The following is a 27524-nucleotide window of genomic DNA, read 5'->3' on the forward strand; positions in this document are numbered from 1 at the left end:
CCAGTGAATTCCAACCAACTTGCACACCCACAAGGAATAAGATTCAAGAAGCTGTAAGCTACCGAGATTTTGGACTTGTTTGTCATGCAACATTACTATTGTGGCAGCACTGACTAATACACCAGGGTTTTCAGGGGTCCTTGACTGGGCCTGATCATTCCTGCCTTGGCCTCTTTCTTATTGCTTCCACCTAAAACAGCTAACTCCTCCGCTCTTCCTTCCAAATCCCACCTACTGCCCAGGACACAGCTTATAGCCCACTCCACCTAATTCCAGAAGCTCTGCCCACCCAGCCACAGAATACACCCCTCCCCACCCAGGCTTGTGAATGCACTTCCATTAGCTCATGAAAAAGCTCAAGTAGATCAACTTCACCAAGCAATTCATTTACATTTTCACCTTTTAGGTGGTCAATTACTAAATTGAACAGCCCCCTAACTTAGTATCGTCACTAATGAATTATCTGGTTAGAAGGTTAAGTGTTTAATAGTTCTGTGTGACGTTTAATTTCTGAACAGGTACCTTCTTGACAAGGCAGTGGAAGTTGAGCTCCCACATCTGGACCCATACTCCTCCCCCCACAGCATCAGCACTGCAGCCACAGCACAAGTGGGAGGCCATCTCTGGAGCCCACCCCCGCTAGAAATAGCTCTCCTTTGTAAATAGTTAATGAGCTTATTCATCCGCGTTGCACGTCTCCATGGCCCCGCTCTCACCCTGGGCTGGCACATCACAGTCTGTGGTTCTGTGTGATCCTGCTCGCTCACCACCCCCCACCACCTCTGAGGCTCTGAAGATGATGGGCGTTAATTTGACTTTACGTCTGGAGCCCTTCTGTCACCCACAGGGTGCCCACTCTCATCACACACGCACTTGCCAGACCATAGGTCTAATTGGCAAAGACTCAGACATCCCCCTCAGCTTCTTTCTCTGTCTCAGTGTCTCTAGAGATGAGAAAAGAGTGCTCAAAAGCAGCCCAGATCATCTCCCTTCCCCAGGCTGGATTCAGCTACACATGCAGGCTGCTGGCTCCTGGGGTGGTGTGGGCAGGTGGGTGCCAAGAAATGTGAACGACACTGATGCTTTCATGCATAGAGCTCTCTGGGGCTGCACACCGGCCGGACAGCCATCCTCCTCCCCTGACTCCTCAGCAGATCCCTGACTTTATTTGGGAAAGCAACATGCCTGAACAAACAGCCAACTTTCTCAGCCTCTGATGCAGACTGAGGAAATACAACGGATAGAAGTGGGAGTCATGGGGTGGGATTCCTGGGGGATTCTTTCAGTGGGCTGACTCAGGGACTTCTCTGGCAGTTAGATGGTTAAGACTTCACCTTCTAATGCAGGGCTTGTGGGTTCAATCCCTGGTTGCAGAGCTGAGATCCTACATGCCTCCCAGGCCCAACCTCCCCCCCGCCCGCCAAAAAAACTAACATAAAACAGAAGCAGTGTTGTAACAAATTCAATAAAGACTTTCAAAAACTAAGTAAATAAAGGGGCTGACTCATCTGAATGGTTGGTGCCTGTCTTCCTTCATCTGGCTTTCCCGGGAGCAGACTCTAAGACAAAGATTTGAGTGCCAATAGTTTATTTGGGCCCAGGACTCTCTTCTTTTGGGGAAGAAGGTCCATACAGGGTGTGTTGCTAAGCAAGTTACCATCGTGAGCAATCTGGGTTCAGTCGTATCGGGACCCTCTAGGGACTGCATAGAATACGCCTCAGTTGTCTTTCTTCCCCCACTAGGGGAGGAAGCTGGGGTGTTAATCCTCCCCAGCATAGACTGGGGCTGCTTCTGGGGACATCAGCTCTCCTCCACTTCAGCTGCCCTCTCTGTGGGCTGGGCACGCAGGAGGAAGTCCTGGGGGGAAGGGTCAGCGAGCCCAGAGGCAGAGAGCCACATGTTAAAGGTTGTGCAACTTGAGAAGGAGCCTCAGTCCCTGAGGTCCATGGAACTCCCATGCCAGTCCTGAGCACCAGCCCTCTGGAATTCCATTACATGACAGAAACAAATCCTCAGTTTGGTCAAACGGCTATAGTCAGATCTTGGTGATAAGAAGCACTTCGCACTATCTGAAGCTGCTCTTCTTCACGCCTTACATCTCTTCCCATTTCACAACACCTTTGGGAGTCACTAGCATCCCCATTTTACAGATGAGAAGCCTGAGGCTCAGAGAAGGACAGGGAGGGGAGATGAGAGCCCATGTCTGGAGTCCATGATTCTGGCCTCCTGGTATTCATCACTCAGCCTCAGCCGAAGGGCAAGAAAAACGACTCCAGCAACTAAAATGCACAAGGTGCTGTTGTTTCCTGAATGTTTCACATACTTTATCTCCTTGGAGATGATCCCATTTGAAAGAGTTTGTATTTCAGTGTTATAGATGAAACAAAGTCTAAGAGAGGTGAGATGACAAGGACATGGGAGAGCCGGGGTGGGAACCCCGGTCTGCTGACTTCTCTCACCAGAAGTTCAGATACCAAAGCCCCACCTGTGGGATTTATAGCAGCTTGCCTCCCAGCAATGCCCATTCCCCAGGCACAAGGGCCCGATGTGGAACACACATCAGAGTCGCTGGGGGAGTTTTAAAAACACGGATGCTTGGGCCCCACCTGAAGCTGGCTTGGGATCTCCTGGAGACAGGATGCAGCTCCCCATAGATTCCAACGCACAGCCAGGCTTGGGGAACACTAGGGTGGTGGGAAACCCCAGGTTCAGTGTCAGAATGCCTGGGTTTCCCACCTGCCTGACTTCCGGCTCTCCTGGAGCTGTTATGAGGCTGAACGGAGCTGGCTCTCTGGTTCTCCCTTCACTACAAGGGAAAAAAGCCACATTCCAAAAGAAAAGCAGGCTGGATACACACCGTAATAATTTTACTCCTGCTAATTTTTCTCTCTTCAGAGTTGTCTTCAGACAGAACTTTGGAGAATAGAGGGAATGACACGTAGAGAATTTAGTCACCTCTGAACTGATGCCCTGAAGGTTTTGCATCTGAGTGGTGTTCATCTTGTGTGGAGCAAGAGGGGCAGGATGAGAAAGTAGTGATGTGATTTGAGATGCTCCTGGAAGGCACCCCTGAAAAATGTCTCTCCTATGCTGAAACCTGCTCTGGGCTTTGAAATTACACCCTTAGAGATTCACTCTTTTGGGTCTTTCAGAGTTTCCAATTGAACTACAAAGATTTCTGAAAGGGATTATGTCTTACACCTTAATCTCTTAAAACGTTATCAGATTGTTTTCCCAGTTTACAGCTCTCTTGGAGTAAGTTTTGAAGAATGGAGCCACAAGAAGAAGCCTGGAGAACAAGGACAAGAAGAGGGGCCCAAGGAGGGAAAGTTGTCAGGCTCCTAATAACAGTAAGTACTGACATGTTTCTGATACTTCATAGTTGACCATGTAAATGCGCTTCCAAATATGTGATCTCATTCAGTTCATGCCACTATTGGTATAAATATGAGAGTGGCGTAGTGATTTGCCCATGGTCCCAGGACTAGTAAATGGTAGAGTTGGGGTGCAAACTCAGGTTCTAGAAGTGCTATATGACTGGCAGTGCATTTGGCCTAGCTTTAAAAATCTACATTTCTCAGCCTCCCTTGCAGACAGATATGGCCAAAAGAGATAGAAGCAGAAGTTACGGGAGGGAGAACCTCCTCTCCTTTGCCCTCTTATCCTTCTGCTTTTCATCTTTCCCACTGTATAGAAAGGAGATGTGATAGCTAGCATGCCAGCAGCCATTTCTCACCATGAGGAAACCTTAAGGACAGAATCTGTGTGCTGAGGATGGCTGAGCAGAAAGGTAGGAGCTGGGTCCTTGGTGGCCAGGCTGCCCAGAGACCCAGACTAAACTCCCTTCCACTGACTTCTTTTACACAAGAGACATAAACCCTTATGAATTTAAATCTCCTTTGGTTGAGTTTTCTGTTCATCCTAATTGCTATGGCTAGGCCTTAGAAATGTGAGGAAAGCAACTAAAACTGGAAGAGAAAATCTCAGCAGCCTCCCAGTGAATTACCCCATCCTTCTGAGAAAAAGAAGTCACAGTTGGTGTCCCTCAGCCCAAGTCTCCAGCCTTAAGGAAAACTCCTTGGGATATTAGTGAGAAGTTTCACACAGCATGTACCTGGCATTGGATGTGGGTACGATATTTCTAGTCTTTGCTTTGTGGAACCTTGGGAAATCTCAATTCATTAAAGACTCAGTTTCATGAGCTTTAAAATGGGTATAATATTTGTTTTGGCCATCCCTGCTTGTTGATGTCGGATTTCAATAGTCAGACAGTGTAAAAAAATATAAAATCCAAGGCAGGCTGATTTTGGCTCTAACCAGGGAGTTCCCGGGAATCTTTCTACCCCAGTCACCCCAACTTTCTCCTTTACACATTTTTTCCCTGACAGTGGGGTCCAATCCAACCTTTCAGTAGAAGCTGCGATGTCTGTGGAAGCAGCTGAATCAAAGAACCCTTCCCCTACATAGATGGGAGCTCTTATATCTGGTATAGCCCTCCCTGGCTTCCTTGGTGGCTCAGATGGTAAAGAATCTGCCTGCAATGCAGGAGACTGGGTTCAGTCCCTGGGTTGGGAAGATTCCCTAGAGAAGGGAATGACTATCCACTCCAGTATCCTTACCTAGAGAATTCCACAGACAGAGACACCTGGTGGGCTATAGACCATGGGGTCACAAAAAGTTGGACACAACTGAGTGACTAACACTTTAGGGAGCATCCTCCCCAGAAGTTTCTCCCCATATCCACAGGATCATAGGTTCATTAGTAAATTTCCCTCTACCCTATTGTGGAGTTCCAATTAGCTGCATTGTCATGGGGCAGAGGGCAGGGGCAATCTCCAATGGGGTATTGATTCAAAATGATGGAGTAGGCAGATTGAATCTGCCTCCTTATCTTTTCCCTAGATGAGAGACAGACCAACAGGAATAATAATAATTAAAAAATGCCCCACTCTAGCCTTGCAAAACTCAATAAGGTGGTCCAGCCTCCTTCAAGGTGGAGATTATGTCATGGAGGAATATGGTACAGGAAGGGGGTTCAAGATAAAGTTGCAGTGGGTCATAGAATGGCTACTATCTTCCACCACCTTCAGGGTCTCTTGCCTCATAAGCCCTCACTTTTGCTACGTGGAGATGATGATAGCAGAATAAGCTTCACGAAGACAAGGCTGCATCCTGGCTAATTCCATGCTGTGCTTTAGAAGTAAGCTGGCTGTTCCCCTGGCCCTCCCGGGGACTGTTCTAACATCACGCCTGGTGACAGATGTTCTTGATGACTCTTAGAGACAAGTGTTTGTGAGTGTCACTTGGGCTGATAATGACATGCGGGACACTTAACTTACCATGTCATACCAGGGATGAGGCACAGCTGGGATGCGCTGTTGCTCTCTCCTTGGGGAGGGGAGGCCCCTTCTTTCTGACTCACCTCTCCCACCTTTCTTCCCCTCATTGACTCCCCTACTTCTGACACTGCTCCCATGAATGACAGTCACTTCCTGAAAGGGCAGGCCCTGGGGCTGACAGATGCAGGAGTCAGTCTTCCCCAGTCACATGGTCCCACTTGTGGACTGTCTGTGTCTAGTATGACCCAGAGCTGCCTCCAGGGCTCAGTCATGGGTACTTAGGGAAGGCGAATGCCTTGGGAGGTCAGCAAAAACCCTTAGATAATTAGAGAGCTAATCATCTGATAATAATAAAAAAAAGGCAAGACACTATTTCATAGCCAAATTCAAATCCTGATTTATCCATGGTTTGGGATTAACTAGGCCTCTGCTTCCCCTTCCTGGTATGTAGATTGTTGTTTGTCGTTGTTCAGTCACTAACCGTATCTGACTCTTTTTCAACCCCATGGACGATAGCCCACCAGGATTCTCTGTCCATTGGATTTCCCAGGCAAATCAAGTGGAGTAGGTTGCCATTTCCTTTTCCAGGGCATCTTCCTGACCCAGGGATCAAACCCGCCTCTCCTGAATTGCAAGCAGATTCTTTACTGCTAGGTTCCAGGGAAGCCAAGGTATATAGACTGGAACCTGATGGTTCACACACAGCTCCCAGCTCCCAGGGTTTCTGCAGGACCATGGTGTCAGTCAATGGTGACCTGTCAATGACATGTCCAATCTGGTTGGACAATTAAGCATCCACCAAGGTCCCTGTCTGTGACCTCAGACCCTGGGCTCAAACCCCTATGAGACAGGGCACCCTAACCCTGGGAGGCAAAACGCCATGTGGCCCCAACTGGCAACTGGTAAGCATATTGTCTTGATCATGGGATAATAAGCCTTAAACAGAGTCACAGACCATCAGGGTGGGATTGTTTAAGTCAAACGTTACAGTCAGGCTGCCTACTGGGCATCCCTGGTGTGGAATCAGCTTGAATCATCCTGGTACAGGCAGCTTGCTACCCTGTGGCAGCCCTTGTTTTGTCTGCTGTCGGCCAGCCCTGATGTTCACTTCCATTCTGTTCAGTTCACCAGATATTGACCCACTAGCCTTCGTGGGCCAGGTCTCGCTAGAAGCGGGGGATACGAAGATGAGTATGCATGAGTGGCACATGTTAGAGAAGAAGAAAGATACAAGCCAAGTCCTTCTGCAGCCAGACGGAGAGCAACGAGAGAGGTATGTACAGGTGCTGCTATTGGAATTTTTTTGTTGTAATGGGCTGATGCCTGCTTTAGAGTGTGTGTGTGTTCTCTTCTACTCGTACGTTCTGTGAATAAATTAAAGGATATATGACTTCTTTCCCAAATCCTGTCATCACCAACCTCTGTCCATCTCACAAGATTCTAGAATCCCATTCTCATCAGTGGATCTCTGGATATATTGCCACTGGCGAAGATAATCTCTGAAGACTGTGTCTTCCTATAGTAAATGTGTTACAGCTCTGCTCTGACCAGCTCAAAATGACTCAGTGGTTAAAACTGCAACCTCCCATGATCTCAGCACTTGACTTCTGTTAACACAGCCCCCAATTACAGGAGTCTTTTGGCAGCTCCATCACTTTTCAGCCACAACATCCTTGAGATCAGCTAAAACTCTGAGCTGATGCCACACAAAACTCCCATCAAGCCAGATTCTCTTCATCTTGAACTATGGCAGCTGAGTTTTTGAACCAAAAAGAATAAACATTTTCTGTGTCATTATCCATGTCAATAAGAAAATATTCTGAGCAGCGCAGAATGGGGCAGGTGTGGAGGTACAAGCCAGAGGCTTTCTCCAATGTGCACAGCAATTTGTTAAGCAATCTGGCCCCAGGGTACCGGGCTGAGCTCTCTGGAGCTTCCCACTAGCTGCCTATTTACACACGGTAGTGTGTATTGTATCAATGGGGGTGGGGTGGGAGGGAGGCATACGAGGGAGGGAACATATGTATACTTACAGGCGACTCACACTGTCGCGTGGCAGAAACTAACAAAACATTGTAAAGCGATTATTCTCCAATTAAAACTAAATTTTTGGAAAAAAAGGAACTAAAAAATAATCTGGTTGACCAGTTACAAGCTCATTTCACAGTTTACGCATCTCCGTTTTGGCCCAAACTCAGGGTGGGGTTTTTGTCCACTGTCTTTGACAGTTGTGATGCACTCTGTTTACGGCGCTGAGTCACAGCCACTGGAAACCCGCTAGGATGCTTTCCAACAGCATCTACCACCCCAGAGGTTCTGGTCCACCTCCCCCATGGAGACGCGTGGGATGAACGCGTCTCATGGAGAGAATCTCGTGTCAGGAGGGATGTCACTGTGAAGGGCTGTCCTTGTGAATGACGAGGGAGGCAGATGAAAAGAACTACTGGGTCACAAAATAGTGAATATAACAAAAGAAAGACTCACGGATATAGAGAACAAACTAGCGGTTATACCAGTCGGGCGGAGGGGCAAGATTGGGATAGGGGATTAAGAAGATTAAAGATTTAAAGATTAAGAATAATTTAAACTATTAACTGCAGCCATGAAATTAAAAGATGCTTACTCCTTGGAAGGAAAGTTATGACCAACCTAGATAGCAGAGACATTACTTTGCCAACAAAGGTCCGTCTAGTCAAGGCTATGGCTTTTCCTGTGATCACGTATGGATGTGAGAGTTGGACTGTGAAGAAGGCTGAGCGCCAAAGAATTGATGCTTTTGAACTGTGGTGTTGGAGAAGACTCTTGAGAGTCCCTTGGACTGCAAGGAGATCCAACCAGTCCATTCTGAAGGAGATCAGCCCTGGGATTTCTTTGGAAGGAATGATGCTAAAGCTGAAACTCCAGTACTTTGGCCACCTCATGTGAAGCGTTGACTCATTGGCAAAGACTCTGATGCTGGGAGGGATTGGGGGCAGGAGGAGAAGGGGACGACAGAGGATGAGATGGCTGGACGGCACCACTGACTCGATGGACGTGAGTCTGGGTGAACTCCGGGAGTTTGTGATGGACAGGGAGGCCTGGTGTGCTGCGATTCATGGGGTCGCAAAGAGTTGGATACGACTGAGTGACTGAACTGAAGTGAACTGAAACTATGAACATTTAAAATAAATAAGCAACAACGATGCATTGTACAACACAGGGAATATAGCCAGTATTTTGCAGGAACTATAAATGGAATATAACCTTTAAAAACTGTGAATCACTATGCTGTACATCTGTAAATTATGTACATCAACTATACTTCAATTAAAACATGAAAAAGAAAAGAACTGGGTCACAGTGTCCCCTGAAGACAACTCAATACCTGGGCATGATTTGGCCCCTTGGGAGTCCTTACGGGGTTCTGGCAATCGGCATTCTTTTCCAAGGGCTTACAGACATCTGTTGAGCAATCCTTTCTGGAATTTGGACTGTCCACACCCAGCCTAGCATCCTATGCTTTATAGAGTCTAGTCTTCAAAAACAGAGTATCTGCACTTTTCCCATCTTGGGCACTCCTCTTTCTGTCCGTGCTGTCTCAAGCTCACTCCCGTGGGCTTGGAAACTTGGCTTGTATCCTCTAGTCCTCGGACGTGCCCCTTGGGGCTTGGGGACCAGAACAAATGCAGGGCAGTATGACGTGTCTCTGTTGGCCTCGGGTCCCTCCCTGAGTATTAGTCTTGCCCTTTTCACGTGGCCTGGATTCAAGTTCTATCTCTGAAACCTTGAGCCAGTTTCTTATATGGGAAGTGGAATAACGGTAGTTCTCAAACCCCAGGGTTTTGGGAAAACTGTTGAGTTCATGTGTATAAAGTCCTCAGAATAGTGCCTGGTTCAAACAAGCTCTCAATGCAAATTTGTAACATTATTGCTGTGGCCATTCTTGCCGGGGAAAGGGAGGCAATTTGGAAACTGTGGCTTTGCCTGCTGCTCTTGTCTAGTCTTCCTGCAGCTTCCTTCTCAGCCAGGAGGTTTGTCCTTCCAGCGACAAACATGGATTAAAAGCCCTGCCGTGAGCATCTCTGTATCGTATATTGCTGTTGTTTAGTTGCTCAGTCCTGTCCAACTCTTTGCGACACCATGGACTGCAGAATGCCAGGCTTTCCTGTCCTTCACCATCTCCCAAAGTTTGCTCAAACTCATGTCCATTGAGTCAGTGATTCCACTGAACCATTTCATCCTCTGTCGTCCCCTTCTCCTCCTGCTTTCAACCTTACCCAGCATCAGGGTCTTTTTCAATGAGTCAGCTCTTCCCATTAGGTGGCCAAAGTATTGGAATTTCAGCTTCAGCATCAGTCCTTCCAATGAACATTCAGGGTTGATTTCCTTTAGAATTACTAGTTTGATCTCCTTGCTGTCCAAGGGACTCTCAGGAGTCTTCTTTAGCACCACAGTTTGAAAGCTTCAATTCTTTGGTGCTCAGCCTTCTTTATGGTCCAATTCTTACATCCATACATGATTACTGGAAAAACCATAGCTTTGACTACACGGACCTTTGTCAGCGAAGTGATGTCTCTGCTTTTTAACATGCTGTCTAGGTTTGTCATAGCTTTTCTTCCAAGGAGCAAGTGTCTTTTAAATTCATGGCTGTAGTCACCATCCACAGTGATTCTGGAGTCTAAGAAAATAAAATCTGTCACTGTTTCCACTTTTTCCCCATCTATTTGCCATGAAGTGATGGGACTGGATGCCATGATCATAGTTTTTTGAGTGCTGTCATATTCATCTTCGGGTAGAAACCTTTCTGCCCCTCGTGTCAACACGTCGCTGTTGTAGGCTGAGCATATCACAGAGCCAGTGTGCAGCCCGGTTGGTGTCTCTTCTTTCCCGTGGGGACAGTTCACTTTCTAAAAACCTACTGCTCTTCCTTGGAGTCTCCTATTTGTCTTAACAGCCAGTTGCACTGTAAGGACGAAGGTAGAATGGCCACAGTGGCTGAATTTCGGAACTGAAGCCAGGGGAGTGACCTTGGGAGAGTTTGATTCTCTTGGTCTTTTATACTTCCTGGTATGTCCAGGAGAATGAAATGAGATGCTTACTCTTTGGAAAGCTACATGTAAAACCCACAGTAAGCTGGTAAAAATGTTGTCTAGTGATTGCCGTTACTATTAACTAGCTACAGACTCACACTGTCCTTTTCCTTTAAATTTTGGAAATCCGGCTTCTTAAAGATTGAGCTGTGTATCTAACCTTCCTCTTCTCTTTGCCCCCCAGGATGGCAGACAAGATAATGGTCTCACTCTCACCATTACTGTTACTCCTACCCCAATTGCTAACAACAACAATAATCACTTATATGCCTGAACACTTACTACATGCCTGCACGATTCAGAAAGCTTTCCATGATGTTTCTCTTCTAATCTTCAAGACCTCAATAAGGGGAAGTCAACACTGTTATCTGCATTTTTCCCCTAAGCTTCCTGATGCTTCCATTTACTTTTCTTTATTGCACTTCGCTTATTACACTTGGCAAATGCTGTATTTTTTACAAATTGAAGATTTGAGGCAATGCTGCATTGAAGAAGTCTATAGGTGATGTTTTTCTAACAGCATTTTCTCACTTCATGTCTCTGTGTCACACTTTGGTAATTCTCTCACAATTTCAATTTTTTTTCATTATTATTATATTTGTTATGGTGTCCATGACCAGTGATCTTTGGTGTTACTTCTATGATTCTCTGAAGGCTCAGATGATGGTTGGTATTTTTTAGCATTAAGGTATTTTTTAATTAAAGTATGTACATTGTTTTTTTAGACATAATATTATTGCACATTTAACAGACTACAGCATAGTATCAGCATAACTTTTATATGCACTGGGAAAGCAGAAAATTGATGTGGCTTGCTTTATTGCAATATTCGCTTTATTGCCATGGTCTGGAACCCAATCCAAAATATCTTCAAAGTCTGCCTGTATTTCTGTTTATAAACCTAGTGTCTCCAAGATCTCAATCACCAAATAAAAGTGGTTTGAATTCAGCTTTGAGTGACTTCAGAAGCATAACTCCGACCCCTCTTGGGGGTCCTCCCAGGATTTCTGAGATGCCCCAGGGAGGGGCTCCATTTTGGCAGTCTTGGCTTTCTGCCACCTTGATGCCAGCGTCTCTTCCCTTGCAAACTGCATTTCCTTTCATCCTATGCCTGTGTAGGCCTCAGAGCTGGTAGCTTTTCTCCTTTACAGTTTATATCAAAGTCAAAACCATATAATAAATTCACAAGTGAAGAAATATACTTATTTTCAAAAGGTCAACCTTACACACTATCAAAGAAATGCAAATTAAAACAAGTTCCATGTTTCACCTATGAGATTGGCAAAAATGAAAGTAATTATATATCTATAATTGGCAAGGGTGTGGTCAAAATGGGTACCTCTCACTGGTGAGAGGATAACTAAGTGTTTATATGCAATCTATAAAGATCATTATTTACCTATGAAACCAGTAACTCAACCCCTAGGAAAATAGGCTAAGGAAATCACTGAAGTTTTGCATAACTATATTTATGTAAAAAGATATATCCATTGCTGCTTTACTACTTTTTTGCTTTTAATACTGAAAAATGGAAACAGCCTAAATGTTGAAAAATAAAAGATTGATTAAATAAATTATGTTATAGCCAAATGAAAAATATTTTAATATCATGAGATATAAGCAAGGTACAATGTTGAGTGGAAAGAATTAAGACTCAAAAGGACACATTAGATTAATCATGAGTATTGTTCTAAACTGAAATAGAACTTAGAGATCAAATGCTCTGGTTAACTATGAGTGGTGGGATTACGGGCAATTTTCCTCTATTTCTTTATCATTTTGTCAATGTTCCAAATTTTCTACAAAGACTATTACTGTTGTAATCAGAAAAATGCATATGTATATTGTTTAATTTTACATGTATGTCACATATATAACAATATGTATTATTTAATTTCATATATATATATGTGAATGCATATACTTCAGTTAAGTTCTACTGCTATTTTCTTTACATGCTGAGAAGGAAACTGCCCCCTAGAGAAGCCACATATGTGACGCAAGATAAGGGAAGTTCCTTGGCTCCACCAATGTCCAGGGGGCTCCTACCCTCCATCTCATTTGGTGAATAAATGCCTTTCTTTGTCCACACCTTCCCATCCAGAGACCTATTCATCAAGTGAGAAAATCAGAGCTGGAAGAAACCTCATCAATGGATCAAGGTTCTTGAGCTCTCTTGCACCATGGACCCTTCAGCTGTCTGGTAAAGTCTATGGGATCCCTTCTCAGAATAATCATTTTGAATGCATAAGATAAAACACACAGGATTTCAAAAGAAACCATACATTCCTTGAACTGTAAGACTCTAAGCCACATCTGTCATGTTTAACACAAGCAGGAATCTGGCTGCAAAGGAAACACACCTGTGGTCAGACCCTGACCCTTTAGCTTGGATCCATTATCTGATGGAGCCTTCCTTCTGAACAACTTAAGCAGTTCTGTTGCAGCTTTTGAGTCTTCACCTCCCTTCTACCAGCCTAAGAAATGACCCTTTGATCCTCACAGCAGATCGACAAAGTCAACACTATTGTCTCCATTTTACAGATGAAAAGACTGACACCTGGAGAGGTCAGGACAGCTGGGCAGGATGACCTAATACTCACTGGCTCACATGACCTGCTCTGGTTAATCAGAGATCATCCAGGACTTTGGTGGAACAACTGGGACAGGGAGGCTCTTCTTCTAGGGCTGCCCAGAGGAAAGAGGTATGTGACGGTGAAGCCAAACCCAGAAGAAAAGAAAACTTAGGGAAGCAAAGAAACTGAGTGCAGAATGCTTGTGGGCCCTTTGATCTAGCTGGGTCTGAGGCAGGATGCTGAGTTTCAGTTATCTCTGCCTGTTTCTTCTTTCAGCCAGTGTGGGCTTCCCTGGTGGGTCACACCGTAAACAATCTGCCTGCAGTGCAGAAGACTCAGGTTTGATCCCTTGGTTGGAAAGATCCCCTGGAGAAGGGAATGGCTATCCACTCCAGTATTCTTGGAGAATTCCAAGGAGAGAGGAGTCTGGTGGCTACAGTCCATGGGGTTTCGAAGACCTGGACACAACTGAGCAACTAAGAGTTTCACTTTCACCTGCAGACTAAGTCAGGCGTGGATTATCCCCATTTTACAGATGAGGAAAACTGAGGCAGGGCAAGACAATTAAATGATTAGCAAATGGCAGAGTGATGATCTGAATTCTACACTTCCTGACCTTAGCCATGACTACCTATGAATCTAGGTGAAGGCCAGATTCATCCTTCGTTGGAGGAGTCAGATCCTCTGGCCAAGAGATCTCCTTATTGTTATTGTGTGTCCTCCATCTAAGGCTCAAATGTGGCTGATTCATGTTGGTTGATGTATGACAAAAACCATCACAATATTGTAAAATAATTATCCTCCAATTAAAATAAATTAATTAATTAAAAAAAAAAGAAGAAAACTCGGAGCTCATAGTCATTGAGACCACCTACCACTGCCAGACCTCTGGGAGGCACCATCCTCCCACACACACATCTCTTTAGGCTGCACATGTAGGGCACCCTCTCCTGAAACTTGTACATAATGTTCATTCTATTTCCCCTCACCTGCACAAATGGCACAGTTTGTCCCTGGAATCGCACAAACACCTCTGGGGGGTGGGAGTGGGGGGCGGCATCGGTAGGAACAGCTCTAAACCCACCCCATAACTTCCTCCAGGCCCATCTGGACACCTCCCTGCATTGCAGCAGCCTCGGCTCACCTGTAAATCAGTACCTCATCGTCGGAGCAATTGTACTGCAGCTGGTACATTTTCACCCGCGGGGCAGACTTGCTGACTGACCACTTGACCAGGGCCGAGGTGGTGGTCACGTCAGACACCAGCACAGCCCGTTCCGGGGGGCTTTTGGGAGGCTCCCCGCCCCCACTTCCTCCACCTCCGCGGCTGGTCTTGCTGGAGCCGGTGATGTCCGAGAGCCGGGACTTGGGGGGTGCCGCCCGGCTGGTGCTGTTGCTGAGGTGCGGCAGCTGGACGATGGAGACCTCCACCGTGGCTGTGGCCTCCCCGGCGGCGTTGGCAGCGATGCAGGTGAAGGCGCCGCTGTCCTGAGACGTGGTGATGAGGATGTCCAGGGTGCCATTGTCATACACGGCGGTCCTGGAGGAATTCCCCACCAGGCGGTCATCGGGGGCCACCCAGTGGATGAGGGGGCTGGGGTCCCCGATGGCCTTGCATTTGAGCGTGGCCGCCTGGCCCTCCAGGACAAGCAGCTTGTGCGTGTGCTGGGTGATGAGCGGCGGTTCGCACACAAACTCCTCCTCGCGCACGTGCCAGAAGTAGCGGCCCTTGAGGCCCCCCGGGGAGCCGCACGTCTCTAGGTCGTCGTCCCGCTCCAGCCTGCGGAGCCAGAGAAGCTCACAGTTACAGTGCAGCGGGTTGCCCCCGAAACTAAAGGACAGGGGTGGGGCGAAGGGCGTGGCGGTCAGAGCCGAGGCCTGGGAGCGGGCGAAGATGGGGTCCGGGGGCAGCTTCTGCAGCCGGTTGGAGGTGAGGTCCAGGCGGGCCAGTTTCTGCAGGTCGGTGAAGGTGCCCTCGGCGATGTGGTCCAGCAGGTTGTGGTCGAGGCTCAGCTGGTGCAGGTTGATCATGCGCCGCACAGAGCCCCAGGGCAGCCCGTGGAGGTTGTTGTAGGAGAGGTCCAAGTCCTCCAGGGTCAGCAGGAAGTCCTCAAAGGCCTCCTCTGCGATGCCGCCCAGCTGGTTGTTGTTCACGATGAGATGCTGCAGGTTGACCAGGCCGCGCAGCGTGTCCTCCCCGAGGCTGGGCAGCCGGTTGCTGTCGAGGTGCAGGGAGCGCAGGCTCTCCAGGTCCAGGAAGGAGAAGGGCTGGATGTGACTGATGGTGTTCCTGGACAGGGTCAGGTCCACCAGCCCCGTCATGTTGGCGAAGTCCTGGCGGCCAATGTGGATGATGAAATTGCCACCCAGACGCAGCTCCACTGTCCGCCGATCAATGTCTGGCGGCACGAAGAGCAGCCCCTTGGAGGGGCACAGGGTCCCCAGTGACTCAGACAGGTTCTGACAGACGCAGTACTTGGGACAGGCGTCGACCACAGCAAACGCCATGCCAAACGCCAGCAGGCCGCCAAGCAGGGTCTCCATGGTCTGGTCACTCAGGCCGTGGTGCCTGGAAGGGAGGGACACAAGGTCAGGATTGGGAGGCGACTTCCTAACGCCCTCACCTGCAGCGCCCACTCTCACACCTACCGGCTGCCCTAGGGAGCAGTGGAGAATGGCATCAGCTCATGCAGGAGTGATCTCTTCTAGCAATCCTGCTGATAACAGTTCTAATGTTTCCTGTCTCCTTAGCTCTTATCGCCTTGGAACAGCTTACTTGATTTTCTTATTAATTATGTTTATGGAATATTTTCTATCTCCCCAACTAGAATGTCAGTTCCAGGAGGGCAGGCCCTTTTGTCTGTTCTGTTCATTGCTCTAATCACTTCCCAGGTGGCTCAGTGGTAAAGAATCTGCCTGCCAATGCAGAAGACACAGGTTCAATCCCTGGGTTGGGAAGATCCCCTTGAGAAGGAAATGACAGCCCACTCCAGTATTCTTGCCCAGGGAAATCCCATGGACAGGGGAGCCTGGTGGGCTACAGTCCTTGGGGGTCACAAAGAGTCGGGCACAACTTAGTGACTAAATAACAACAGTTCATCTAGCACAGTGCTTGAAACACAGTAGGTGCTCAATACTTGTTGGATGCATGGATGGATGGATAATTCCATACCAGTGGTTTGTCTAGTAATCTTTGGATTTGAAACGTACATTATAGCAGCCTTTTGAAGTGGTTTTGCCTTCTTAACTGGATTAGACTCACTGTGAAATCAGATTGGACCAGCATTCCCTAAGAACAAGAAGGTGGACAAGGAGAGAGCTATCCCTGGGAGTCGCCAGGGTAAACGGGGAACTGGCTTTGGATAAATTCTTTATCATGGAGAATCCACAGAATGGGAGCTTAGGGGAGTGAAGAAGGGGGTGGGATGGGAAACCAAGGCATAGACTTCTTCTGAGCGCTCAGTACGTACTGGTCCCCTGCCCAGATCTTCGTACACATCACCTCATCTGGGCTTTGGGAGCACCCTTCACAGGGAAGGACTTACCAGTGTATATAGATGAGGACTTGTCCATCTAAGGAGCCTAAGAACCTCCTTCAGGTCCTTATGAAAAAGTCACTTTCTCACCGAGGCCTTACCTCTCTGTGCACATCCCTCTTCCTTGCTCTGCTTTCTCCTTGGAATCAATCACTATCTACCTTACTGTATATTTCGTCTATGTGTCTTGTTACCGTTTGTCTTCTTAAATGACAACAAAGCTCCAAACAGTTGGGACTTGTTTTTAATTCACCACCGAATAAAAGGCCTAAAGCGCCGCCTGGCACATAGAATGTGCTTTTGCAAGGATGACTAACCAGGGAAGGAAGGGATGGGGCTTTGGTTCAGGTCTTTGAACCTTCGAATATTATAGGTTTCTCACTATTCCATGTTGCACGCAGTGTGGCTCTATTTACATGGTGCTAAAAACATCCACTGAGCTGGACTTTTGGAAAATCGTGCACACTGGTTTTGTTGCATCACACAGACTAGCACTTCTCAATTTGCCTTCTAGGAGTGTGAATTGGGTTCTACAAGGAAGACGCCTAAGGCCAGTGAATTGGGAAGTACACCCTCTCTTGCGAAAGCTCTCTACACACTAGCAAGTTCAGAAGGGTTGAGAAATTCTGTGGCAGTAAAGAAATTTGGATTAATGTTTAATGCCGTGTGGCTTCTTTTTTTAGTTAAATATACTCCTTTTTTGCATAACAACTATTAATATCTTGAGAAAGCAGAGCTCCATTGCTCTGTTTGAGGAGCACAGATGCAGACAACTAGCTGATACAAAAAAAACAAGATATATAGTAAATTTAAAAACCCATTCTAAATTAATTTAGAATAATTAACATATTTGTCAGTCTATCTTCTATGAAATATGAGACATCTCTTTATATAGCAAGACTTTTTTTTTACATCTCAGTAAATATTTATGGTTTTCTTAAAAAAATACTTTGTAAATAAAAAAACCTATTCAAACTGAATATTACTTTACTGTGAAGATTTGAATTCCATCATTGTATCTCCTTAAAGGTAAATCTCCCACCTGAGATCCTTTAGGGCTAGAAACTTACTCTACATTTCATCTGTAGGATTATTCCTGAATAACACTGTCTAATAGAAATGTACTGTGAGCCATAAATGTAATTTTAAATTACATACATATTAAATTACATTTAAATTATACACCCCTATTAAAAATGTGAAAAGAAACAAGTGAAATCAGTTTTGATCAGGTATTTAATTTAGCCTACTGTATCTAAAATATTATTTCAATGTGTAATCAATACAAACAATTATGAATGAGGTGTGTAGCAATCTTTTTTATTTGTACTAAGTCTTCAAAATCTAAGAGTATTTAACACTTAGAGAACATTTCAAGTGCTCAATAGCCTTATGTGGCTATGGGCTTCCACACTGGACAGGACCATTAGAGCAGGGGTTAGCTAAGTGTATTCCAAGGGCCAAATATAGCCTGCCACCTGTTGTTGTCAATAAAGTTTTATTAGAACACAGCCTTGCACATATCTGCATATTGTCTATGGCTTTTTTTTTCATGCTACAATGGTGGGAGTAAGTAGTTGCAACAGATAGAACAGGGCCAGCAAAGCCTAAAATATTTATTGTCTTGCCATTTATAGAAAAAGTTTGCTTACCTCTGTTCCACAGGATATCTCTCCTTTTCATCTTCATTATGGTCACCCTCATTAAAAGTCTTTGTCAACATACCTAATTCCATGCAACTCTGCTCTGAAGTCCCGTGAGCAACTGCCCACCTTTCCAGTCCCTGCTCTCGCTGACCTCTTCCATGAAGGGTACCAGCCTGCCCTGAACCCTGGTACCACCCAGCCACATCCACCCTAGAGGTGTCTGCCTGCCACTTCCTCAACATGCAAATATGTCTGACCCTCTAGATTCACACTTAACTTAGTCCTAATAACACAAACAGGAATCTTCTCCATCTACATTGACCTTCTTCTTATCTTTTTGGCATAAGAACAAGTCTTTGCAAGAGCTGGTTCTGCCCATTTTTTCACTTTACTTCTCCCAACTCTCTCTCCCTTTGTTCTTCTTGCTCCAACTACATTCCACCTCTTTCACTTATAAATGCCAATCTGCTCTTCCTCTGGGACTTCCTCCTTGCTCTGGTCTCTTCCTGGCTTCTCTCCCACCTCCACTCCTGGCTAACCAAACTCCTAGTCCACCTCTAGGCCCAGCTTAAACATCACCTGCTCCAGGAAGCCTCTCCAAAATCTAGACCAAAACAGACCCTTCTGCTATTTGCCCCTTAGTACCCTATAGTCAAAAAACCTAGACAGCACATTAAAAAGCCCAGACATTACTTTGCCAACAAAGTTCCATCTAGTCAAAGCTATGGTTTTTCCAGTACTCATGTATGAATGTGAGAGTTGGACCGTAAGGAAGGCTGAGTGCCAAGAATTGATGCTTTTGAACTGTGGTGTTGGAGAAGATTTTTGAGAGTCCCTTGGACTGCAAAGAGAGCCACCAGTCCATCCTAAAGGAGATCAATCCTGAGTATTCATTGGAAGGACTGATGCTGAAGCTGAAGCACCAACACTTTGGCCACCTGATGTGAAGAGCCGACTCATTAGAACAGACCCTGATGCTGGGAAAGATTGAAGGCAGGAGGAGAAGGGGACAACAGAGGATGAGATGGTTGGATGGCATCACCAACTCGATGGACTTGAGTTTGAGCAAGCTCCAGGAGATGGTAAAGGACAGGGAAGCCTGGCATGCTGCAGTCCAGGGGGTCACAAAGGGTCACAAAGAGACATGACTGAGCGACTGAACGACAACAACCCTATACTTGTCTTATGTATCACTCACCATACTTACATAGTTCCTTAATCACTTACATGTCTGCCTTCCTAGACTGGAAACTCCATGAGGCAGGGAATGTATCTATCATGTCCACCTGTCACTGTATCTTAGCACCAATACCACACCCACCTAATAGTAAGTTTCCCAATCAGTATGGAATGAGTGAATGAACTATGGTACTGAACCCAGTGAATTTCTGGCATTGTCACTGAGTTATGAGTTCTGTATCAACATTGGCCAGAGCCAACACTCACTTGGCTAATCAGCTGAGAAAACCATCTTTGTTGGGTGGCCTGGTCACACAGAAGCTTCAGAAGCATCTTCTGCCAGTCATCTGCTATGCTCTCCAGGTTGGCTCACTGCGGTCATAGAATATGCCTCTGGCCACTGCATCTGCTCAAGGAGAGGTGAGAGGTATCCCCTATACTCACGGGGGACACAGGGACAGCAACAGTCACACCCAGGAGGTCCCTCGATAGTTAGACTGGAGGTGGCTGCATGCCTGCGTGCATGTATGTATGTGCATGTGTATGTTTATGGAGGAAGGGGACAGGGTTTGAGAAAGGCATCCTCCTTATGAGCTCTTGTCACACTGCATTGTCTTTTTCTTTTAAATTTTTTATTTTGTATTGGGAGTGTAGCTGATTAACAGTGTTGTGATAGTTTCATGTGGATGGCAAAGGGACTCAGTCATACATATACATGTATCCCTTCTCCCCCAAACCCCCCTCCCATCCAGGCTACCACATAACATTGAGCAGAATTCCCTGTGCTATACAGGGGGACCCTGTTGGTTATCCATTTGCAATATAGCAGTGTGTACATGTCCATCCCCAACTCCCTAACTATCCCTTCCTCCCATCCTTCCCCTCTGGCAACCATCAACCCTGCATTTTTGGAGGCTCAGCAGCGCTTCCCAACGTCTCCCCGTCATAGCACACATAGCAAACAGTAATAATCATTGTCAGGTACATGCGAGTTCAGGGCCGAGGCTGTCGGTGGCCTGTGGGGGTATCTTCCACTGCCCCTCCAGATCCTCTCTCCACCCTCTCCAACCCTGCCCTGTGTCCTGGAAGGCTGACCAGTATGGCAACATCAGGGTCACATGGACTGACCGCCCTGTGCCACGGCATCCTTGTGCCTTTCAGTCGCGCCTCCATTGGCTGCCCTCTGGGAGAGAGTGACAAGGCATCAGCAAGCAGGAAAGATCTGGACACTTTGGGATGCACGGAGCCCATGGTTTCAAACAGTTTCGTCCTTGAAAATTATGCTAAACAAAACACAGTTGTTTTAAAAAAAAAGTTTGTTGAGGATTAACAAACGTCTAATGAATTCAAATCAATGACATAATAGAGCTGGGTAAATATATTTTAAGTAATCAGCATGGAAGATTACTGACAGAGAAGTGACTATTGAATCTTAATTAAAATTGTATTCTGAGAACTGTCACTTAATATATTACTCTCATAGCCAACAAAAAGCAGCTTAAACCCCAAGTTGGGAGGGAGGTGAGAGGAACAGGGTGAATAACAGGCAATTAGTGCACACCCTAGGGGGCAGAGGGCTCTCTCTTTTGAGAAGGGATTTTAGCAAATGCTAGAAGGAGCAACCCAGGTCCCTCTTAGCATCTCGGAATGGTGTAGGTGGTGGAGGGGACCACGGAGGGGTGGAGATTAGGAGTAGAAGGCTGGGATCAGGAACAAAGAAGCTGATGAAAGCAGGCAGGAGGGGCCATAGGATTATTTGTGGGCAAAACTGAGAGAAGTGCGTGGGGATCTGAAGGAGGCTGTGAAATGGATGCTGGTATCAAATGTCAGAATCAGCCTTCATGGGAAGAATCCATCTGCAAGGGAGCCAGACCTTGTCTGCTCAGAATGTCTATGAGCCAGGACTGGGGGAAGGGAGGGGCGAGTGGGGAAAGTTGCCAGAGAAACAGAGGCGATGAACTGAAGAGGAAGAGAAACAGTCTTCTTTGGACCTACAGTGTCTGAGAAAATCAGCACATCTCTAGGAGTTTACCCAGGGTAGGAACGGTGTCTCCTGTCTCCTTCCCTAGGTTCTGCACTTGGTTTTCACAACTCTGCAAGGTGAGTGCTAAGGCTGGCCCAACGGTGCTCTTGTGTAATTAGAAAGAGGTGTCCCCACTGGCGGAGAAGGCAATGGCGACCCACTCCTGTACTCTTGCCTGGAAAATTCCATGGGCGGAGGAGCCTGGTGGGCTGCAGTCCATGGGGTCACTAAGAATCGGACACAACTGAGCGACTTCACTTTCACTTCTAATTTTCATGCATTGGAGAAGGAAATGGCAACCCACTCCAGTGTTCTTGCCTGGAGAATCCCAGGGACGGGGGAGCCTGGTGGGCTGCCATCTATGGGGTTGCACAGAGTCGGACACGACTGAAGTGACTTAGCAGCAGCAGCAGCAGCAGTCCCCACTGGGCATTTGGACTGGCTCCTTAGCTGAACAGATTTGTCCAGTGAGTAACTTGCCCTACCATACCTGACGACCTGAGTATTGCTACCCCTATTTTAACCACCAGGAAGCTTCAGAGAGATTTGGACCTGCCCAAACTCTCCCAGGTCCCGCAAGAAGAATCAGAATTTGAACTCAGGAGAGTCTAGCTTCGGGCCATCCTAATAGTAGAAGAGGAGAGAGAAGAACCTGATAGAGAAGAGACACTCCAGAGGCTTCCACGTGCCTGGTGTACATAGAAACTGGCTGCCTCTACTACGAGATTGCTTAGTAACCTGGGACGGCCCAGCTGTTCAGCTAAATTTGGGCACTTGTGTTTCCTGCTTGGGGAGGAGCCTAGAAGGAATGCTGGTGTTCTCAGAAGCTGAGGCTTCATTGGCTCAGGAAGACCCACCTGTCAGGCCCATCGGTAGTGAGTCACTCATGTACACACACACACACACACAATGCATGCACACAATTAAATATACTGGCAATGAATTTAGAGTTGTGGAACAAGGCTGGTGGTTTGTACAGAATCTCCAGATGGGATTTTACATTTAAAACAAAAGGGAAAAAAGAAAGATGAGGACAGAAAGGGAAAAGCTAAGGGACACGGCAGACAAGGTGGCATAAAATGAAAGTTCACCTTCCTTCACTTGATGTGGAGACCACAGACTTCCCTCCCCTACTTCCCCAGCCCCTGGGCCTTGCTTCCCCATCAGAACCACCTCAAGCTGTTCCAGACAGAAGAGGCAACATTTAGCAGATGGCTGGCACGATATATGTGATATCTCTCCACCCTGATTTCCATTTAAAAGATACCTTAGCAACCAGCCGAGGAGCCACCCGCCCCTGGAGCCTGTAAATCAAGTAAGATGCCTGTCTCTGCTTCAGGTAAAAAGAAATGGCCCCTCCAGGGTGCTCCAGGCTGATGGGAAAGTGTGAATTAATAAGAGTGGGAGGGGTTTGAATCTGCTAGGAGAGGCAGCGGCCTGCGTTTTGCCCTCGCAGAGAGCTGGCTGCTCCCCATAAATCACACCACTCAAGACGAGCTCTGAAGGGACCGACTCTGGAGCCAGGGGACTAGAAAAGGAAACTTGATTTCCAGACATGGGCTTCCAGAAGACGCTGCTTCTCTGGTCTAGGAGTTGCCAGGTGGGACCCTGCCCCTAGCCTGGGGTGTGGTTCCAGTTGGACGCTTCAAGCCCTGCCCTTGCTCCAGGCCCACCACCTTCCAGGCCCTCCAGAAGTAACAGTTTGGGGCTTCTTCTAAGGGTAAGAAAAATGAGTTAGTATCAGAGAACTGGTATTCCCCATTCCCCTCTCTGATGCTGACGTGTATAGGAATCCTTCTAGAACCTTGAGAAAGAAGGGAGGGTGCAAGTTCAATGAAAGTGTTGGAGAGGAGATAGCTCCTGACTTCAATGATCTCAGTCTGATCAGGGAGGCATAGTCTTTGACCTCATGCTAAGTTGCTTCAGTCATGTCTGACTCTGCGACCCCATGGACTATAGCCTACCAGGCTTTTCTGTCCTTGGGATTCTCCAGGCAAGAATACTGAAGTGGGTTGCCATGACCTTCTCCAGAGGATCTTCCCGACCCAGGGATCGAACCTGCGTCTCTTATGTCTCTTGCAATGGCAAGCAGGTTCTTTACCACTGGCGCCACCTGGGAAGCCCAGTCTTTGACATCAGGCAGCTTCAATTTTGATTACAGCTTCTAGTTTGAAGAGAGAGAAGGAGAGAGAGAGACAGAGAGAGAGAGAGGCAGAAAAAGCCAAATTCCCAAGGGATCCCTCTGCCCTTGGAAGGTCCAAGTTCCATGGCTGCAGAAAGACACCCACACAGGATGGGCAAAAACATTCCCTGTGCTGTCCCCGGGCAAAGCCACAGAGACAGAAACCACATCCTGAATCCCGGGACTGCTTCATAAACTGGAAAGAGTGGTCTTAGACAGCAGAAGTAACAGGAAAGAAAAGGGGAAATGGAATCTAAAACATCCGAGGGCAGATTGAGCCCATTTAGAGTCTGTGTAAACTTCTATTGTGCAAGGTAAGCAGTTGTTACGGTAAGTAAGTTATTAAGCTCAGAACTGCTTCCTCTCTGTTCTGGGTGACAGCACTCTGCCTCCGTGTTAAAGCATCCCCGGTAGCTTTCATTGTATTGCAGTGTAATTATGTGTTTCCCTGTCTTCTACCCCATTCACCTGGGAACCTCTTCTTGGCAGGGACTGTATTTTGTTTAGTTCTGAATCCCCAGTAGCAAGGCCAGTACCTAGCACTGAGCAGGCACCGGGGACATTTGAAGGGAGAAGGAATGAATGAATGACCAAATGAATGGATGGATGAGTGCTCCAGCATACACCCTGGCACCTTTGACACTCTGTTCATGCCCTCTTACTGCAGAAGTGTGCTCACTCCCATCTGGGGCAGGCCAGGCAGGCTGGGGCAAATTCATGCCCTGGAGAGCAGCCCCCCAACCAAGGCCAGCAGCGGGGATGAAGGATAAACCCCTCAACTTCCTCACTGGTTGGGTGGGATGACTCCAAACACGTTCTGCACAGTCTCCTTCAGGTCCCCAGTGAGAATGAGCCCTGGCGGCCCTTCGCAGTAACCTGCTTCTTATACAACCTGTCCCGGCTCCTCATCTCACCTCCTACCCATCTTCCTTTTTTCCGAGTGCCCTGCCATCATGGGCTGAATAAGCCACTTATGCTCAAATCCTTGTTTCAAGTCCATTTCTGGGGAATCCAGCCCAGGGGACACTTCTTAATTATAACTCTCAGGATTTAATGTACCCACTGAGCCTGGACTATTGGGAATTAAAAAAAAAAAAGGATCAAAAAGCCATGTACATTCTTGTCAAAGACTAACACAAACAGGCCACTCACTGAAGGAAAGGGACTTTTAGTTGCCATGCAAATGGTTGGTATTGAGAGTTGAATGGGAAAATGTATCTACCCAATGTAGTCACAACTGGGGTTGTAGAACCCGAGTCCTCTTTTGTCTTGAGACCTGTGTGAGCCAATATGCGGATGAGTGTTTGTGCGTGGTGAGTGTTTACTGTGAATGAAGAAGACCTGTGATCAGAGGGGTGTGGAGTGTGAGTGGAGAGGTGTGTGTGTGTGAAAAAGCAGGCATGTCTGACTGAATGTGCCTTTGTGTATGAGAGAGGGGGCGTCGCATGAATGGAGGTGATGACTGAGAGAACTTGTGTGCTTGGTGAATGGAGGGCTGTGTGGGTGAAGGAGGGCCTGGTTTTACGAATGAGGGCCTGGATGTGAATGAGGGTGTGTGAGGGACGGGAGGCGAGCTTATTCGTTCGGCTTTGATAGGGACAAATACTGTTCTGTGGGCGTGTTGTCAACTACGAATGCATTAATCTCCATGGTTGCCTGTGATGTGGCCCTGCTTAGGGGACACAGACAGCCCACAGGGCTGGCAGCTCGCAGCAGCAGTTTAGGCCTCGGCCTTCCTCTCCGTGTCCTCCTGTCAGCGTCCACTCTGGCCCTCAGGTGTGAGTGTGTGGGGGCTCTGGTTTCACACAGAGATTTTGTGCTTTTATTCAGTCATGACTTTCAAGACTCTCTGTCTCTGCAATACCCCTGGCCCCATTTCAAGCATCTTTTCGATTCTGTCTCCTGAAGCCTCAAGCAAGGCTTCAGTTCTCGGAACCTGGGTGGCCTGATTCCTTCTTACCTCAGAGGTGGAGTGTGGAGAATGTGGATACACAGGGTTGCACTTCTAGTCAATCCAGGCTTTCAGTCCTCGCTCTCTCTCCCAAGGACTTCTCCAGCAGATTCACATCCAATGACCCAGTCTGTCATTTTAGCCCTTTCATTCTTCTCTGCTCTAAATCACAGAGCATCCCCAGGTTCACTGACTCACCAGCGCCGCCCTCAAGTACCCCTAGCCTCTCCCTAGTCCCCACACTCAGGGGAGCAAACTGAGTGTGTAGCCCCCTCTAGGACCTTGGTGATGAAGGGAGCAGTGGGGTGGATAATTCAAAGCGGCAGATAATCCAAAACTCATTTCCATTTGGCTGGGGAATGTTCACTCTATGATTTACTCTCCTCATTATGTTTGGCTCTGGCTAAAATTAAAATTGGCTTTTCTTCTTCAAGCCACCCAGGCTACAGTATAGGCAATGGTGGAATAGCACTGAAGTTTAGTCCAGCTAGGGAACTTAATTATAGGCTAACATCTGACTAGGATAACAGCCTTGAAGGTCAATAGAAGTAGGGGTTGGATTTCACTCAGCAGACTGGGCTCCCTGAAGCAGGGCTGTGTCTCCCCTCAGCCTGGGGCTCCCTGAGGTTAGGCTGTGTCTCCCCTCAGACTGGGGCTCCCTGAGGCGGGGCTGTGTCTCCCCTCAGACTGGGGCTCCCTGAGGCAGGGCTGTGTCTAGCATCTGCCCACAGTTCTTCCTTCGGGATGAGGATTATTAGCAGTATACTCCTGCTCCTCACAGCCCCCTCTCCTTGCCCCACCCTGGGAAGCCGAGGCGAGGGCCTGCCCTCCCTGAAGCAGCCCTTCCCCACAAGTCCACAGCTGGGCCTCATCAGGGGCTGCTCGCGGGCATTGTATCACGAAAGCTCCCAGGTTGCTCTGAGAAGGACGCTGTCTCACTGCGCAGGCCTGCGGTTATTACCCTTCCTTGTTATGTGCCTTTGGTACAACATCGAGCATAGCATGTTTAATCTTGGACTCCTAATAACACCTGTGATTATTCAAATAAAAAGAATTTAGGCAATCAAATTGGCTTGATGGGAGTTTATTTGATTATTTGTGGGTAGTAGGGAGGGGGCTGCTGCAATGGAGGACACAGTTACAGACGAGGATTCCCACGTTGCCACCTCCAATGTCAGGTCTTTAATTGGCCTTGGGACGGAATCCTCATCACCTGTTGGCCAACCTAGACTCACAAGGTGACACACGAAAGCAAGAAGACTTTTCAGGACTTTCCAGTTGGCGCTGCCTTTGCTAACCCTAACCCCACAAATTCCCTCAGCAGACATAAGTCTTGAGAAAAAGTCTCACTAGAGAAAAGGCCTGCGAGACTGTCACATGCCCCAGGCGAGCAGCACTAAGGGGTAGGAGGGGTGGTGAGGCGGGGCTGTCCAGCCCTTCCGGGGGGTGGTGGTCTGGGGTGCCAGGCCTGTGTGCCCTCCCCACCTCTGCGCAAACCGCTCCTCACAGTCCAGGTTAGCTCCAGCCCCTGAGGCTCCTCCCACTTTGTGAAAAGTGTCCTCTGTGCCCGCCCATTTCTGAACAGAAGGGACAGAGAGGCATCAGTCAGGGAAGAACAGATGACAGAATCGCAGGTGTACCTGAGGGACGTTTAATGAAGGCACTGTTTACGGAGGTGTGGGCAGGGTTAGATGCGGGTTGGATCCCTGGGTTGGGAAGATCCCCTGGAGAAGAGAATGGCAACCCCCTCCAGCACTCTTGCCTGGAAAATCCCATGGACAGAGGAGCCTAGCAGGCTATAGTCCATGAGGTTGCAAAGAGTTGGACACAACTGAAGCACACACGTATGGGCAAGGTTAAGGAAACCCAATTGGGGTGATGAGGCCCCCAGGGCCTGGCAACAGAGGAGGGCTTTTCAAATCCTTTCACCCCAGGCCTGAAGGGGTGAAGGCAGAGGGCAGTTCCCAGAACCCATGCAGAGTTACAGCCACGGGAGAGAGATAAGCATGGATACAACCCACT

General features: G+C 47.5%; 1 protein-coding gene across 1 annotated transcript in view; it reads right to left on the reverse strand.

Moving 5' to 3' along the window:
• LRFN2 (leucine rich repeat and fibronectin type III domain containing 2) overlaps positions 1-27524 on the reverse strand; it is a 203338-nt gene that overhangs the window by 28886 nt on the left and 146928 nt on the right. Inside the window, exon 2 of the mRNA XM_070777924.1 lies at positions 14130-15554. Coding sequence (XP_070634025.1) covers positions 14130-15529 — 1400 coding nt within the window. The 5' untranslated portion in view covers positions 15530-15554. The remainder of the gene's footprint in view (positions 1-14129; positions 15555-27524) is intronic.

This window comes from Bos indicus, chromosome 23 (genome assembly GCF_029378745.1).
Source record: "Bos indicus isolate NIAB-ARS_2022 breed Sahiwal x Tharparkar chromosome 23, NIAB-ARS_B.indTharparkar_mat_pri_1.0, whole genome shotgun sequence".
Classification (NCBI taxonomy): Eukaryota; Metazoa; Chordata; class Mammalia; order Artiodactyla; family Bovidae; genus Bos; species Bos indicus.